This window comes from Macrobrachium nipponense, chromosome 32, assembly GCF_015104395.2.
Source record: "Macrobrachium nipponense isolate FS-2020 chromosome 32, ASM1510439v2, whole genome shotgun sequence".
In the NCBI taxonomy this organism is placed as follows: Eukaryota; Metazoa; Arthropoda; class Malacostraca; order Decapoda; family Palaemonidae; genus Macrobrachium; species Macrobrachium nipponense.
Window position 1 is genome coordinate 25,587,214 of NC_061094.1, and position 18,529 is coordinate 25,605,742.

The window sequence follows — 18,529 nt, forward strand, 5'->3', positions numbered from 1 at the left end:
CTCTTGTTAAATATAATGCTAATAATAATAATGTTAAAAAATCCACAGTTATATGTTAAAATATTTCTATGTAAAAAACAAAGACTTTCAAACACCTAAACGGTGTTCTTCATCAGTGTAGACGTTGAAATGTAAATGGAGAGGGTATTTTCCTCCTAAAGAGCATCTAAAAAGGTGGGCAGGGCAAGAAAATAACAGCCCATTATCGAAGTGCTGGTTTGAGTGTTGAGTAATTCAACTCAACAGGCAGTTGCGCCAACCTCCTTGATCTCCAAACCAGCACTTCGATGATGGGCTGTTATTTTCTCACCCCGCCCCACCTTTTCGAGTTCTTCAGGAGGAAACTACCCATCTCCATTTACAATTTAAGTCTACGCTGATGAGGAACATCGTCCAGGTGTTTGAAAGTCTTTGTTTTTTACATAGAAATATATTTTGATATATAATTGTGGATTTTTTAACAATTTGTTTTCACAAGACTGTGAATTTATTAACAATGATAATAATAACAATAATAATAATAATAATAATAATAATAATAATAATAATAATAATAATAATAATAATAATAATAATAATAATAATAATAATAATAATAATAATGCCCATTAAATTTCAGCATATAACTGATGAAAATAGTATGCCTCAAAGAAAATTTTTTGTAAGACCTTACTTTAATTAACTTCATGGAATTAAAAGGAATCATTGTGCTCTAATTGTTTTCTTCTTTGCCAAATTATTCCATTTTTTTATTATGTTTAAAATTTTATTTTTATTCTTTCTTTTTATCTTTATTTTTTAGTTACATTTTCCTTTTTATTTTATTTTTATTTTTATTTTTATTTGTATAACTTATTCATATAAGTGGAAAGTTATCTGAATCTTAATCCATTTATTCATGAGCACAGTTCATTAAATAGAATACAGTGCAAAGTAGTAACAAACTGGCAAAAACAGAAGTATTTGTATATTATAAACAAGGATTTATTTTACTTATAATGAATATTCATTTCTAAGTAAAATGCAAATATGGGTACAAAACTGTCTACTTATAACAATAGAGAGTATTAGTTATCTCATATGGTCCACCATTATTTAGACTCTTAGAACTTAAAATGAGATTTTGGTCCATATTTTGTAATGGGCGGCTATAGTAAACAGTTTGTGGCTTGTTCTCCTTTACAGCTTGTGGTATCTCATCAGTGATGATGTAGGTAGTTGAGACTGGATTTCTCTTAGATTTTTTGATGACTGTGTGATTCTTTGCTGGTGGGGGTGTTTTGGATTCTTTTTTAGTCCCCTCTGAAGAACAGCATAGCGTTATCAAGCCAAATATCATCATCGAAGCTGCAAAAGAAAAGGTTTTATGTAATTATACTATTTTTCTTTTCAACGAACCACAATCAGTCATTCCTTAGTTGTCCACATTATCAACACTGTCCCCATCTGCTCCTAACCTTCAGCATCTCTCTTTCTCTCTCCTGAATAATATGTGTTTACTATTTACATATATATATATATATATATATATATATATTATATATATATATATATATATATATATATATATATATATATATATATATATATATATATATATATATATATATATATATATATATATATATATATATATATATATATATATATATACAGTAGTACCTAGAGATACGAAAGGCTCAACTTACGAAAAATCCAAGTTACGAAAGCCAATGCGAAAAATTTTACTGCTCTACATACGAAAAGTTTTCAAGATACGAAAGGTTTTCTGAAAGTCCGAGATTCGCCCGCCCGATAACAATTTTTGAAACTCGCGCCGCACGCGCCATCTTAGTGTTAGTAGACTCGCCATCATCCTCCTGCTCTCCCATTGGTTCCTGATGCTAGCCAAGCCATGAGATCCTTCTCTCTGATTGGACAGCATCCCTCCATCATGCATCTTCTATACGTACGCGCTGGCGTCCCTTAGCTCGGCCACTCCGCACCCGAAACTTTACCGTACGCAATCGGCATTCGTTCGCTCCAACGATTTCGTTTAGTAACGTAAATTCATTAGTGATTTCGTTGCAGTTCATATTATCGTGTTGTGCGAAGACTGTATTATTACGTATTTGTGTAACTTTACATAAATTAACGTAGTCATGGGTCCCAGGAAAGTTGAAATTCACGGAAGCGCGTGCTGTCTCTGGAGACAAGATGGAGATCATAAAGAAGTACGAAGCTGGTATGCGATTGAGTCGTGATCGCAAAGGAATATGGCCGTAATCCGTCGACAATAGGCACCATCCTTAAACAGAAGGATGCCATCAAAGCAACTACACCATCGAAGGGCAATCACTATTTTTGTCCTTTTTTCCAGCAAGTAGGTAGCCATGTGCATGATGGGATGGAACGGCTGCTCCTCATCTGGATAAAAGACAAAGAAATCGCTGGCGATACAGTAACGGAGACAGCAATCGCTCACGAAGGCCATTGCTATTTTCGGCGATTTGATTGCGCAGGCGGAAGACGAGGGAGGGGAAGGGACTTCAATGCCAACCCCAGAGTTCAAGGCTTCGCATGGCTGGTTCGAGAAATTTCGTAAATGGACTGGCATCCATTCGGTGGTGCGTCATGGGGAGGCTGCCAGCTCGGACACGAAAGCGGCCGAAGCCTTTAAAAAGACGTTCGACGAGATGATGACCAAGGAAGGCTACAGTTCTCAGCAAGTCTTCAACTGTGATGAGATGGCCTTTTTTTGGAAAAAAATGCCTCGTCGGACATACACATCACGGAGGAAGAGAAGAAGCTACCCGGCATAAGCCTATGAAAGACAGGCTTACGCTCGCACTTTGTTCGAACGCCAGTGGGGATTGCAAGGTGAAGCCCCTACTGGTGTATCACTCCGAGACTCCTCGAGCCTTCAAGGCCCACAAAGTGTTGAAGGAGAAGCTTCCAGTGATGTGGAGGGCTAATGCAAAAGCCTGGGTAACGAGGCTTTTTTGTTCACCGAGTGGGTAAATCGTGTTTCGGCCCGACTGTGAAGAGTTTTTTGGAAGAGAAGCGCCTCCCCCCTGAAATGTCTGCTGGTGTTGGACAATGCCCTCCCCACCCTCCTGGCCTCCCGAGGAAGATATCCTAGTGGAGTATTCCTTCGTTTAAGATTCTTTTTCTTCCGAACCCAACACCACCCCTCTCCTCCAGCCCATGGACCAGCAAGTGATAGCGAAACTTTAAGAAGTGTACACGAAACATCTTTTCAAGAGATGTTTCGACATCACCGATACCACAAACCTCACCTTGCGTCAATTTTGGAAGGAGCATTTCGACCATCGTCATTTGCATCCGACTCATTGACCTAGCTTGGCAGGAGGTTTCGAGGCGAACCTTGAATTCCTCGTGGAGGAAACTCTGGCCTGATGCCGTATCCGCCAGAGACTTCGAGGGATTCGACGGTGGCGAAGCTGGTACTGCAGAGTCAGAAACAGTTGATGATCCGAAACTGTTTTGGAACCAGATCTTGATGAGATCGTTGCATTCGCAAGTCCATGGGGCTGGTCGTCGACGAGGACGACATCAACGACCTTCTCGAGGAGCACCAAGAGGAGCTTACGACGGATGACCTGAAGGAGTTGGAGGCCATGCAACTTAACGTCGTTCAAGAGGAGTTCTCTAGCAGCGGCGAGGAAGAGGAGGAGGAGCCTATGACAACGGCAGAAATTAAGGATATTCTAGGGCGCTTTTCATAAAGTGCAATTGTTTACGAAAAAAAGACACCCCGAAAGGCTCACACAAGGTCTATGCTTGCGCAGTTCGATGACGTTTGCTTGAGTCGTTTCAGGAAAACATTGTGAAAAGTAGGCAGAAGCAATCTTCCTTGGATCGTTATTTTTAAAGAGGCCTTCAGCATTAGCAGGAGTAAGCAAAAAGGAAGAACCAAGTGATAAAAACAGAAAGTTGAAAGCAAACAAAAAGGAAGAACCAAGTGATGAAAAACAGAACGTTGAAAGCGGTGATGAAGTTGAAATTCTGTAAAAAAAAAAAAAAAGTCTATGTAAAAGTAAAAAAAAATTTAAATATAAAAAAAAAGAAAAAAAAATGTTTACGTAATTTCTAGATTTTTTGTAAGTTAAGTGGTTACAGTTTTGTTAAGGTGTTTCGTAAATTTTAGTTTTATGGTTTTCCTTAAAATTTTGTGTGTTTTCGTAAAGTTAAGTGTACTTATGTACGTACGTTATCTGCTGTTTGTCCTCCTCCTCCTCTGCCGCCACTATCAGAGATAGCCTCACTCGAAAGGTAAGCTTCCACATTTTACGTTACATTAATAATATTTTCTTGTACACTAATATACACTTTATTTACAGGTTTTTTATTTTTATTCTTAATTTAGGTATTGAATGGTCCCCAAATGTTGTCAGTATTTCATTGTTTATAGTCAATTTAGCTTTATTATGAAATTTAATGGGGTGTTTTTGGAGGGCTTGGAACGGATTAGCCATTTTACATGTAAAATGTGTTCCAAGATATGAAAAAACTCATTATACGAATGCCGCCTCGGGAACGGATTAAATTTCGCATCTCGAGGTACCACTGTATAATATAATATAATATATAATATATATATATAATACTTGTTAATATATATATATATATATATATCTATATATATATAATAATTATTATAATTTATATATATATTATATATATATATATATATATATATACTAAATATATATATATATATATATATATATATATTACAGTGTTCCCCCATATTTGCAGGGGATGGGTACCAGACAACCCTGTGAATAGTTAGAACTGCCCTCTAAAAATGCTTATATCTGCCTATCTTGAAAGTTCAAATACCATATGTATACTTGAAGTATCATCCTACATCAAATATACCATTGAATTCATATTATTAATATCATTTCAAAGTCATCTTAAACATTTTACCACTAGAAACATATACACAGCCAATAACGCACAGAAAGAGAGAGAGAGAGAGAGAGAGCGAGAGAGAGAGAGAGAGAGAGAGAGAGAGAGAGCACTGAATAGCAACAGCATTATTTGACCACCATCAAGAGTGAAATTATTTGTGAATTATTTAGAGAATAATAATGAGAGAGAGAGAGAGAGAGAGAGAGAGAGAGAGAGAGAGAGAGAGAGAGAGAGAAATAACTCTTACGATATCAAAAGATCGAAATGAACTTCTATAGGCAACATTTCTTCCCCTCCCATAGATACATATATCTTTTCCAGAGAAGAGAGAAAGAGAGGACTGAACAAGCATCTATTTGTCTATCTATCAATTCTTTGGCAGAGAGAGGGAGAGAGAGATAAAAGAAGGAAGAAACAGAAACACTTATAACTGCCTGTCTTGAAAGTTCAAATACCAAATGTATACCGTAATTAACCCTTAAACGCTGAAGCGGTATTTTAAAAATCGTCTCCCGTATGCCGGCGGCGTTTGCGAGTGAACGCCAAAGCGGAAAACATGTTTTTTTCAAAAAATCACAGCACGCTTAGTTTTCAAGATTAAGAGTTCATTTTTTGCTCCTTTTTTTGTCATTGCCATGAAGAGTAGTATGCAACCATCAGAATGAAAAAAATATCATTATCATATGTAAAATATTGGGATATATGACAGAGCTGCATATATAATTGTATACAAATTGTGCTGTGAGCAAAACGGTTAAAGCTAACGAGTTAATTTTTTTCCGTTATATTGTACACTAAATTGCGATCATTTTGGTATACAACACATTGTAAAATGATCAAGGCAACACAGAGAAAATATTATCACAAAATGATGCATGAATTCATAACGCACAGACGTAAAAAAAAACTTATTTTCAAAAATTCACCATAAATCGAAATATTGTGCTAGAGACTTCCCGTTCATTGCAAAATGAAGGTAATTGATTGAATATTACTAGACAGTAAGTGTTGTAGCTTACAATTGCAGTTTTTGACCATTTCGGTTGAGTTAAATTTGACTGAAGGACAAATTTTTTCTATTTATCACTCAGGCGGTCCCAGGGTTACAACGGGTCCGGCTTACGACGTTCCGAGGTTACGACGCTTTTTCTTAAATATTCATTGAAAAATCCGCCCTGGGTTACGACGCTTGTTCCGAGGTTACGACTGCTGACGCTTCTGACGCTCCGAGGTTTACGACGCTTTTAAAAAACACATACTATGATAAGATAAGAATCCTTTATAGTTTAGCACAGTTTCTCTCTCTCTCTCTCTCTCTCTCTCTCTCCTCTCTCTCTCTCTCTCTCTCTCTCTCTCTCTCTCTCTTTGTATTTTCCAACAAAAATAATCACTAATTCTCTCTCTCTCTCTCCTCTCTCTCTCTTCTCTCTCTCTCTCTCTCTCTCTCTCTCTCTCTCTCTATACTACAAAGATGTATGTTTTTTAGTATGATAAATAAATGATTTACTATTTTCAAATATTAATATTAATTTATACAACAATAAGATCAATTCATTAAAGAAAATACCATAGTGAATTAGTAAGATTTTAGCTTATATTTAAAAAATTATGGAAGAATGAAGGAAATCCGTCTTCTTCAAGTAAACTTCCAGTAACCTTTTCTTGAGATTCAGGTACTAAAACTGTCAGATATCAAGTTCTGTGACAGCCAGGAGGGGGAAATTCGGGGGAAGAGCTGCAGTGTTGCAATCACGTGGTCCTGACATTTCCCCCCCCCCCCCCCCCCCCTCTCTCTCTCTCTCTCTCTCTCTCTCTCTCTCTCTCTCTCATTTACTATTTGTTTTTAATACTTTCAAATAATAATAATAATAATAACTGTAATTACAAAATTCATATGTGATAAGTATTTTAAAGAAATACAATACGTACTAATCTATCTATGTCACTTTTAATTAAGGTTAACTCTCTCTTTCTCTCTCTCTCTCTCTCTCTCTCTCTCTCTCTCTCTCTCTCTCTCTCTCTCTCTCCTCTCTAATACTTTTACCGAGATGAAAGAATTTTATGGTACTAGTATGTAAAATGTTTATTGATAATTCAGTTATTTAATAATAATAATAATAATAATAAAACTTTAATTACAAATTCATAATGGTCGTATTTTAAAGAGATAAAAAATTACCTTTCCATTTCACTTGTAAGGATAATTCCTCTTTCTTACTGAGATGAGAGAATTTTTATGGTAGATGCACGTGTTTATTATATTTTCAAATAATAATAATAATAATAATAATAATAGAAGTAGTAATAATACGATAACTAATTTCAAAAGAAAATTCTTCCCTTTGTCTTTTTCTGTATCAATTTCCCACTTCAAACTCGAGTGGACACTCGAGCTTAACAATGCCATACGATGGTCAACGAATTTAATGGTTTTATGTAATTCTCTCTCTCTCTCTCTCTCTCTCTCTCTCTCTCTCTCTCTCTCTCTCTCTCTCTCTCTCTCTCTCTCTCTCTCACGAGATGAGATCATTTTTCATGGACGTGTATGTAATAAGTTTATCATTAATATTTTCCAATAATAATACTATAAGTACAAAATTCATATCTGAGTATTTTAAATACAATAATCATTCCATTTTTTCTCTTCTTTTTTTAAATACTGTAAGGACAACTCTCTCTCTCCTCTCTCTCCTCTCTCTCTCTCTCTCTCTCTCTCTCTCTCTCTCTCTCTCTCTCTCTCACCAAGATACTCTGTCATACATTTTTCTGGTGTTTCTATTTCTTCCTCTCTCTCGCTCTCAGCAAAAAGAATTGATAGACAGACAAACATAATTGCACAGTCCTCTCTTCTCTCTTCTCTGGAGAAATATAGTATTTATGGGAGGGGGAAAAAGTTGCCTACAGACATTCATTTCAATCTATTGAAACGTAAAGAGTTATTTCTCTCTCTCTCTCTCTCTCTCTCTCTCTCTCTCTCTCTCTCTCTCTCTCTCTCTTGTATTTTAATGAAAATATACAGTAATTTGTGAATACACAGTGTTGCACATGAAAAAAGTAAATTAGTGATAATTTTAGAGATACGGCCCTAAGAAAAAATTGCAAATTAGTAGTGAAATTTTCCCTGTGGACATGTTTTCAAGAACGTCGTTCCGGCTTACGACGATTTTTTGGGTACGACGCGTCTTAAGAACGGAACCCCCGTCGTAACCGGGGGACTGCCTGTACTTTATATAAAAATATTTTTAAAACTGATTAAAGCTACAACCATAGGTTGTTTTTTGTTGTATTTTACATGAAATTGCTCACATTTTCAGATATAAAACTTTATGTAACGGCTAATTTAAAATGGTGCAAACATTACGACAATCGAACGAAAAAATTTATGTTTTTTCGGAAGAGTTACCGCACGGACGTTAAGGTAAAAAGTTTATTTCATAAATTCACCATAAATCGGAAATATTGTGCTAGAGACTTCCAATTGGTTGCAAAATATAGGTAAATGATTGAATATTACTAGAATATTAATAGTTTAGCTTACAATTGCGTTTTTCGACCATTTCGGTCGAGTCAAAGTTGACCGAAGGTTGATATTTGGCAATTATCGTTTATTTATATAAAAATATTTCAAAACTGATAAAAGCTATTACCATAGGATTGATTATTGCTGTATTCTAAATGAAATTGCACACATTTTCATACATAAAAATTTATGTAACGGCTAATTTAAAATGGTGCAAACTTTACGACAATCGGACGAAACAATTTCTGATTTTTTTTCGGAAGAGTTACCGCGCGGACGTAAGGAAAATGTTTTTTTTTTTTCATAAATTCACTATAAAGCGAAATATTGTGCTAAAGATTTCCAATTTGTTGCAAAATAAAGTTAAATGATTGAATATTACTAGAATGTAAGAGTTTTAGCTTACAATTGCGTTTTTTTACCATTTCTGTCGAGTCAAAGTTGACCGAAGGTTGATATTTTGGCACATCATTAATATATGAAAATATTTCAAAACTGATAAAAGCTACAACCATAGGGTTGTTTGCTGTTGTATTCTACATGAAATTGCGCACATTTCCATATATAAAACTTTATGTAATGACTAATTTAAAATGGTGCAAACATTATGACAATCGGACAAAAAAATTTATGATTTTTTTGGAAGAGTTACTGCACGGACGTACGTAAGGAAAAATGTTTAATGTGTCTGTGAGAAAAAGTGCCTAAAAAAAGGGGAAAGGAGGCCAGCTAACCATTTAGAAATTTTGTAAATGAAAGATTTTTGTTTTTTGACAAATTCAGAGAAGCCACATATACCACTTCACAACATAAAACTTTTAGGCCTTGAGTAGATTCCCTATTTACAAAAGTACCAATACAGGACGTTCTTCAGTTTTTGAGGCGGGAAAAAAATATCCCCCTGTTCAGATCATTTCCCATGGGTGCTTGACAAAATAATAAAAGTTAGTTGAATTATGCGGACTAATACATATTTTCATTCGGGAATCATTCTATAAGCAAAACTTTGGGTGTAGTATGGGAGTACTTTAAGACCTGTTTTTTAGCCAATCTGTACATGGAATACTTTGAACTACAGTAATAAATGCAATAAAACCAAAAAACATGCTTTGGATGAGATATGTAGATGATATTCTAGCATTTGGGAAATAATGGGTGGGGCAATTTTAATGAATTCCTTTCAAATTAAATGCATTTAGTGCCCAGCATCAAATTTAATGTGAATGGGAAAAACAGAAAACAAAATTCCTTTTCTTGATGTTTCAATAATCAGACACGACAGAATACAAATTTACCCTATACAGAAAACTAACGTTCTTACTTTCATACATTCACTACTTTAGCTATCACGACATTGCTATCAAGATAGGTGTAGCTAGCAACCTGTTCTTAAAGAGCCTTACGAATTTGTTCCCAAGATTTCCTGGAAAAAAAAATTTGAACTAATTCGTAAGCAACTTTCGTCTTTAAAGTATCCTGACCATATAATGAGAAAGCAATTCACAAAGCAAACATAATTTTCTATCGACCCCTCAAAACAAGACAAAGAGACACCCAACAATAAAATAAAAATTCTTTACCTGGACAGGATTAAGACAGTGACTCAGACCCTCAGAAAATCTCAACCCTTTTGCATTTACTACCCAAACTCCTTAGCCAAATCCCTGATTAAACATCCAACAAAAGACATTCCCCAAGTAAACAGGGGTTTATGAAATCCCATGCCAGGACTGTGACCAATCTTCCATCGGATTTACAGGAAAATCACTTCCCCAGAGATTAATACAACACAAACGGTCAGTTAAGTATTATGGAGGAGTTATGGAGTTCCATTTGACAAACATCGGTGTGTGTGTGTGTGTGAGAGAGAGAGAGAGAGAGTGGGGGGGGGGGGGGGTGTAATTGCTGTATGGATAGTTAACGACTGTATGGCTGTTAGTGAGTTCTGGCTGGGTTGTCTGCTGGTAGAGATCAGAGTTCTGTGTTTTGAGTGAGTTTTTCAGTCAATCTTTGGTGAGAGCTGGTGATGGGTAGTAGTGTTGGAGGACTCTATTGAAGGCATTGGAAATTGGTTGAGTTTTGTGTTTTGTTTTGTTGTTGTTTAGTTGTTGCTAAGTTTGATGTTGTTTGCTTAGAGTTGTTGTGCCTGTGTTGTTGTGATTTCTTGGCGTTGTTAGTGGGTGTGTGTGTTGCCTTTTTTGTGTTGTTTGTGCAGAGGTCTTTTGTTGTGTTGTTGAGTTTTTGTTGTTATGTGTGAAGTTGTGGTTGTGTTCCTTGGTTGTTTGCTGTGTTGTTAGGTTGTGGTTGTGTTCTTGTTTGTTGTTGAGTTGTGGGGGTGTGGTCTTTGGGTGTTGTGTTGTTGGGTGTGTTTCCAGTTTTGTTGTGTTCTTGTTGTTGTGTTTGTTGTGTTGCTTTTTGTTGTTGTGTTGTTTGGTTTTGGTGGGTTGTGGTTGGTATCTCTGTGACCTCGACCCGCGGACAGCACAGGATAGCCCGGAGTATCTGGATTGGTGGAGTTGGTAAGTACATGTGTTTGTGTGTTTTTTGTTTTATTTTTTCTAGTTGTAGGTATTGTTCAGTTGTCCTGCTGTATTCTGAAGATAAAGTAGAAAGTGACTGGGGTGAGTTGGGCAGCTGGACTGATTAGGTATATGTGGGGGGGATTCTGCAGCTTGTTTTTGAGCTTGTGATTCCGCCACAGTATGGACAACAGAACTCCGCTATTTTCAACTATAAAAAGAACATAAACCATAGAATAAACTGAATTTGTGACGTATAATTTATAGCAGCAACCGCCGGTACAAGAGTCAAATGTTGGAATTTGCCTTAATAAAAGAGAGGCAGGTAATGAACATCTCAAAAGGAGCATGTGATTCAGATGTGATCGACAAGGTTTCATTCAACCAACGCTTCAAAAGAATAAAGGAAGATTATCAGCGGGGGTGACCTAAATTGGCTTACCTGTGGATGGGTCTCTTGGTATAAATACCACCTTTTCTGTAAACTTTTCTCATTCATATACCTGAAGAGAGACAGCAGTCTTTGAAATATAATACTTTTCTCTCTATATTTTGATGTTTTTATGGGCTCCTTTTATTAGATGGAATTCTGTTGTAACAACATTTTTACCAGTCATAATATATATATATATATATATATATATATATATATATATATATATATATATATATATATATATATATATATATATAGTCAACCTCCATACTCACTTATTCACTGGTTTTTCTGATGAAAAATATTCACTAATTAGTGTATTTTGGTGTTATTTTCATGACTAAATACATTTTTATGATACAAAAATGATTTACTAATTTTCAAATATTAACTGATTAATACTGTATTAGTAAGTTTAATAAAATTAAATGATATCATTAAAAATAATATATATTATGTACATATATATATATATATATATATATATATATATATATATATATATATATATATATATATATATATATATATATATACACAGGCAGTCCCCGGGTTATGACGGGTTTGGCATACGACGTTCGAGGTTAAGGCGCTTTTCAATTATATGGATCAGAAATTATTTCCAGGGTTACGACGCATGTTCCAGGGTTACGAGCCTACAAAGCTCATCTGGCAGAAGAAATGTGACACCACCAAAAATTCAAAATAATCAATATTTGAAGGTTTGTTTTATGCAAAATGCAATAAGAATGCAGTTTACATAGTTTTGAATGCACCCAAAGCATTAAAAGTAAGGTTTTCTTAGGATTTTTGGTGATGTTCCGGCTTACGACGATTTTCGGGTTACAATGCGTCTCAAGAACGGAACCCCCACCGTAACCTGGGACAGCCTGTAGTTATATATATATATATATATATATAATATATATATATATATATATATATATATATATATATATATATATATATATATATACAGGCGGTCCCCCAGGGTTACGACGGTTCACGGCTTACGACGTTCCGAGGTTACGACGCTTTTTCTTAAATATTCAATGGAAAAATCCGTCCTGGGTTACGACGCTTGTTCCGAGGTTACGACGCTGATGCTTCCGACGCTCCGAGTTAACGACGCTTTTAAAAAATGCATACTATGATAAAAATCCTTTATAGTTTAGCACAGTATATAATAAAAATAAGTTTCTGGTTAGATTACAACAAAAATTTGAGATTATGATGATTTTCGACACTTTTTTGTTGTTATTTTTCTATGTTTTTTCTTTTTTTAGTGACGCCTCATATGCGGAACTAGTTCCGACCGAATGAATGACATACTAGTTTACATATAACAGTCCCCAAGCGCAAATAATGAAAAATCATTGCTTCGTTTCCAGTTAATAATAACAAAACGAAGTTTCTGCTTAGATTACAACGCAAATTCCAAGTATCCAAAGAGAGGACATTATCCAGTAATTTGAGCAGAGAGAGAGAGACGAGAGAGAGAGAGATGGAGAGAGCAGAGAGAGACGAGAGAGAGAGAGAGGCAGTCTTCCGACGCTCCGAGTTAAGGGACAGAGAAGTCGTTTCGTTCGGTAAACGGTTTGAGATTATGATGATTTTCGACACTTTTTATGTTGTATTTTTCTATGTTTTTTAGTGACGCCTCATAGGCGGAACTAGTTTCCGAGCGAATGAATACATACTAGTTACATATAACAGTCCAAACCAAAAAGCGCAAATAATGAAAAAATCATTGCTTGTTTCCTAGTAATAATAACAAAACGAAGTTTCTGGTTAGATTACAACGCAAATTCCAAGTATCCAAAGAGAGACATTATCCAGTAATTTGATCAGAGAGAGAGAGAGAGAGAGAGAGAGAGAGAGGCGTCTTCCGACGCTCCGAGTTAAGGACAGAGAAGTGTTCGTTTCGTTAAACGGTTTGAGATTATGATGATTTTCGACACTTTTTATGTTGTATTTTTCTATGTTTTTTAGTGACGCCTCATATGCGGAACTAGTTTCCGAGCGAATGAATACAATACTAGTTTACATATAACAGTCCAAAAGCGCAAATAATGAAAAAATCATTGCTTGTTTCCAGTAATAATAACAAAACGAAGTTTCTGGTTAGATTACAACGCAAATTCCAAGTATCCAAAGAGAGACATTATCCAGTAATTTGATCAGAGAGAGAGAGAGAGAGAGAGAGAGAGAGAGAGAGAGAGAGAGAGAGAGAGAGAGAGAGGCGTCTTCCGACGCTCCGAGTTAAGGACAGAGAAGTGTTCGTTTCGTTAAACGGCCTCTGACTCATGCCAGTAAATGTTTTGTTGATACTAATAATATAGCCTATTTAAAGATACCGTTTTACTTTAATTAGTCTATATGATACGTAAATAGTAATCAACTGTTCTTGTAGCCCTCAATATTTGGCAAAATCGAAGTATCCAAAGAGAGACATTATCCAGTACGTAATTTGATCAGAGAGAGAGAGAGAGAGAGAGAGAGAGAGAGAGAGAGAGACGCTTTGGCAACAATGGTCTCGGGGGTTTTTATAGCTTCCTTCTGCTTGATGATCGTGGATATTGTAGAAGGATTTCGACCATACTCCCGTTGCAAAATCGACGATACGAACGCCACGTTCATGCTTTGCTATAATTTCATGTTTTGCTTCCATCGAAATCATTTTCTTGGGTTTTTTTCTATCACCTGCTTTGTCTTTAGCTTTGAGACCCATGGTTAATAATAAAATAGACCAAAAATAACACGAAAAATAGGCGCAAATACAACGAACTAAACAACGACGTGTTAACATGCAGCACCAACAAACAAACAGACTGAACGCCAATTTATCCCCGGTCACCGATACAAACTAACAAAACTCGTCGGCAAAAATCGTATCTCAAATATTTCGTTGTATATCAAAGCTTGTATTTTCGCAAAATTTTCTGTTATATCTCAAAACATTCGTATATTAGGGCAATCGTTATGTCAAGTTTCCAATGTAATTTGATCGAGAGAGAGAGAGAGAGAGAGAGAGAGAGAGAGACGAAGAGAGAGAGAGAGTGAGAGAGAGAGAGACGCTTTGGCAACAATGGTATCGGGGATTGACGTAACGTTTATTTTTTTTTCGGAACAGATAGGACAGAGAAGTGTTCGTTCATTAAACGGCCTCTGACTCATGGCAGGAAATGTTTTGTTGATACTAATATATAAGCCTATTTAAAGATACATTTACTCTTTAATTAGTCTATATGATACGTAAATAGTAATCAGCTGTTCTTGTAGCCCTCAAGATTTGCAAAATCACTCCAGGTTGTACATAAAAACTTCAAGAATGTAGTGTCACCAGAGGATTACAATAGTTTTACCTTCAAGAACCAGCATTCTTTTATGAAAAAATAACTCCAGGTTGTACATAAAACTACAGGAAACAACATGTAGTGTAACCAAAGAATTACAAGTAAGGTTTTTATTAACTTTTTTATTAGTTTAAGACATATTTATCCAAGCGTCGTTCCGGCTTACGACGATTTTCGGCTTACGACGCGTCTCAAGAACGGAACCCCCGTCGTAACCCGGGACTGCCTGTATATATAATATAATATATATATATATATATATATATATATATATATATATATATATATATATATATATATATATATATATATATATATACATACACATATATATATATATATATATATATATATATATATATGATATATATATATATTATATATACATATATATATATATATATCTATATAATATATATATATATATATATATATATATATATATATATATGTATGGTATGTATGTATGTATGTATAAACTGAATCACAAAAGTTTGGAACATGATAACTCCTTAAAATAAAGGTATAAGCCATGAAGGAAAAATAAACAACTGGAGTTTCTGCAAGATCTTTCGACTCAACGTCCCTTACTCAGCAGACAAACTGACTTACATGAGGAATTTACAGTACAGGAAAGTTGTATAACTGACAGATAGGGATTATAAGGAGATTAGTACCTAGCATCCTGTGTTTGAGCAGTGGGACTTAATTTTTTTTTGTTTTTAAAATTGTACCCAATGTTTATGCATGTTTGGAAAGGTTACTCATTCTCCAGGTGTGCCGGATTCTAGGTACTAATCTCCTTATACAGTGGCCCCCCCGTATTCGCGGGGAGGGGATGCGTACCAGACACCCGCGAATAGTTAGAATCCACGAATGTTTGGAAACCTCTATAAAAAAACACTATAATAAAAACAGCCTATTTTGTTAGTTAAAACTTAAGAAAAAACCACTAAAAATTCTCATACATGGTTTTTTAATAGTTTTATCACAAAAAGTGCATTTTATGATGAAATTGATAACAAAAACCAGGAATTTGTGGATATTTCTCATAGAAAAATATCGCGAATGCGCGAATTTTCCGCGAAAAATGCAGGGAAACGTTCCCGAGAGAAATCCGCGAATGTGTGAGTCCGTGAATCCGGAGAACGCGAATACGGGGGGGCCTACACTGTAATCCCTATCTGTCAGTTATACGACCTTTCCTGTACTGTAAATTCCTCATGTAAGTCAGTTTGCCTGCTGATAAAGGACCCCGAGTCGAAAGATCTTGCAGAAACTCCGTTGTTTATTTTTCCTTCATAGCTTATACCTATATATATATATATATATATATATATATATATATATATATATATATATATATATATATATATATATATAACTTAATCACAAAAACATATAAAAACGTGATTCTATGTATAAATAAAGGTGATGTCACAGAGGAAAAGGAAAAGACTGGACCTGCCAAGATCTTTCAGTCTTAATGACACTTTACCTAAGGTAAGCCTGATCAGAACAAAGAGAAACACAGTAGAGGTAAGCATATACTAATGGACAATACAGGATTAACAAAAGGTCCAATTCACTTTAAAGAAATGAAAAACCGCCCATGTGCTAGATTAGAGATTTAGAAGCAGCCACCACACGTGGTCACAGGTAATTTAGTCAGACAACAATACATTTAAAAAAACAAGGAGGCATATATGACCGGACTGTACAAATTTAGCAAACTCCCGAAGGATAGATTAAGGATTTAGGAGGGGTGCTGTCAAAGGCATTTAATTCGGAAAAACAATACACTTTGTATTTATAACATGAAATTTACAAATATATTCAAACATTGAGTGAGAAACAAACATAGGATATAAATATAGCGAGCAAGAGAGAGAGAGAGAGAGGGAGAGGTAGAGAGAGAAAATTATAAGTAAAAACATGTGTGACTAATTAATTAATAGTTAATTCATTTATTTTAAGGTCCTTCATAAACATTTTACAAATATATGGTTCCAAATGGTACAATCTTAAACTAAGATTTAGGTTTAGTTTTTTTTATTAGGGACTTTGTATAATCGCTGATTCAAGAAAATTCCTTGAAATTAATCATTAGACCTAGCAATTATAGAGCTATTGCCCCAATTTATACAATGAGATTATTCACTCAGATGGATAAATAGTGCATTTGAAATCTGGGCAGTTGTAACTGAATACATGTGCTGCTTAATTCGTAAATCTAAATTTTTGCTTGATTGACCGACATAAAATGGCGGGCAATCCTTACAAGGAATTTTGTTATTTGTTACGAGACTATTCTTAATTAGTATACCATTAATGGTATTGCTATAAGAGAACGCAATATTAACATTAAAAGATTTAAATATTGATTTTATAGTTTCAAATCCACGAAAGTAAGGTAATCTAAGTACATTTTTACGTGTTTATTTTTTATTATTAGCAACACTATAAAACTTTTTGTGAGCTTTTTGATAACATAAATCAATTATATGAGGTGGGTAACAGAGATTATATCCTATCTTTTTTATGTATTCTATTTTTTGGGCAAGATATTGTGGACTCGTAATCCGCAAAGCACATAAGAACAAGGAAGAAAAATGGATATTTTGATATTAAGATGGTGGCCAGAATAAAAATGTACATATGTTAAATTATTTGTGGGTTTCTTATAAATACTGATATTACATTGGAAAGACTCGCTATGTATTAATACACCTAGGAAATGGATGTTATTGTTATTTTCAATTTCAACAGTGAATTTGATGGATGGCACTAAATTATTATCCAATTTAGACAATAAATCTTTTACATTGATACCAACAGGTAAGACTACTAAGATATCATCTACATATCTGGACAATTTTAAGAGGACATGTGTGATATTTGGGAGCTGTTGTCTTTCAAAAAATTCCATAAATAAGTTTGAAAGGAGAGGTGATAAAGGGTTACCCATGGCCATACCAAATATTATTTTGTAATATTCTCCATTAAAAGTAAATCTGCAAGTACAAATACACAAGTTAATCAGCTAAATTATGTGACTAATGGACAAGGTAATTCATGCAATACAAGTTCATTACTTGATTATTCTAGCACAGAGTCAATAGGGATTTTCTGTAAACAAGGAACATACATCACAACTGACAAAGATATCACTAGGGTTTAATACAATGTTATTTCATTTTTCCACAAGATCAAGAGTATTCCAGATGTGTGAATTAGATACAGTTCCAAGTAGTGGGAATAACAATTTAGTAATATATTCAGATAGTTTATACGCAATTGATCCTACAGTACTAATAATTGGCCACATAGGGTTGTTTTCCTTATGAGTTTTAACTATGCCATATAAATAAGGTAATAAGGGACAATTTACAGTTGATTTACACAACAATTCTTTTTTATCTCAAATTAAAGTTTTTTACTACTTGGTCCAACGGATTTTACTAATAAAGTATGCATGCATGCTATGTAATCAATTTTGTCCAGAACTACTAAACTATTGTGTTTATCAGCCTTAGTAATTTGTAAGGTAGTATCATTCTTCAGTTCTTTTAAACTTTCGTAGCAAGCGAGGAAATTATTTTCATGATAGGCATTCGTAGCACAATATGTCATGCCTTTGATAATGTCTAGATGGTTTTGTGGTAGGTCACAGTATTTTTCAAACTTATATAGATATGTTGTTAGTATTAATAAAGCTGGAGGTTTGTTGCAAATGAAGAAAGACAAACCAAAGCCTAATGCACGCACTGCATTTTCA

The 18,529-nt window shown here is 34.7% G+C and overlaps 1 protein-coding gene across 1 annotated transcript in view; it reads right to left on the reverse strand.

Moving 5' to 3' along the window:
- Positions 1 to 354: 354 nt before the first annotated feature.
- LOC135207105 (uncharacterized) overlaps positions 355 to 18,529 on the reverse strand; it is a 28,537-nt gene continuing 10,362 nt past the window's right edge. The window contains exon 3 of the mRNA XM_064238707.1: positions 355 to 1,347. Within this exon, the coding sequence (XP_064094777.1) occupies positions 1,046 to 1,347 (302 nt within the window). The 3' untranslated portion in view covers positions 355 to 1,045. The remainder of the gene's footprint in view (positions 1,348 to 18,529) is intronic.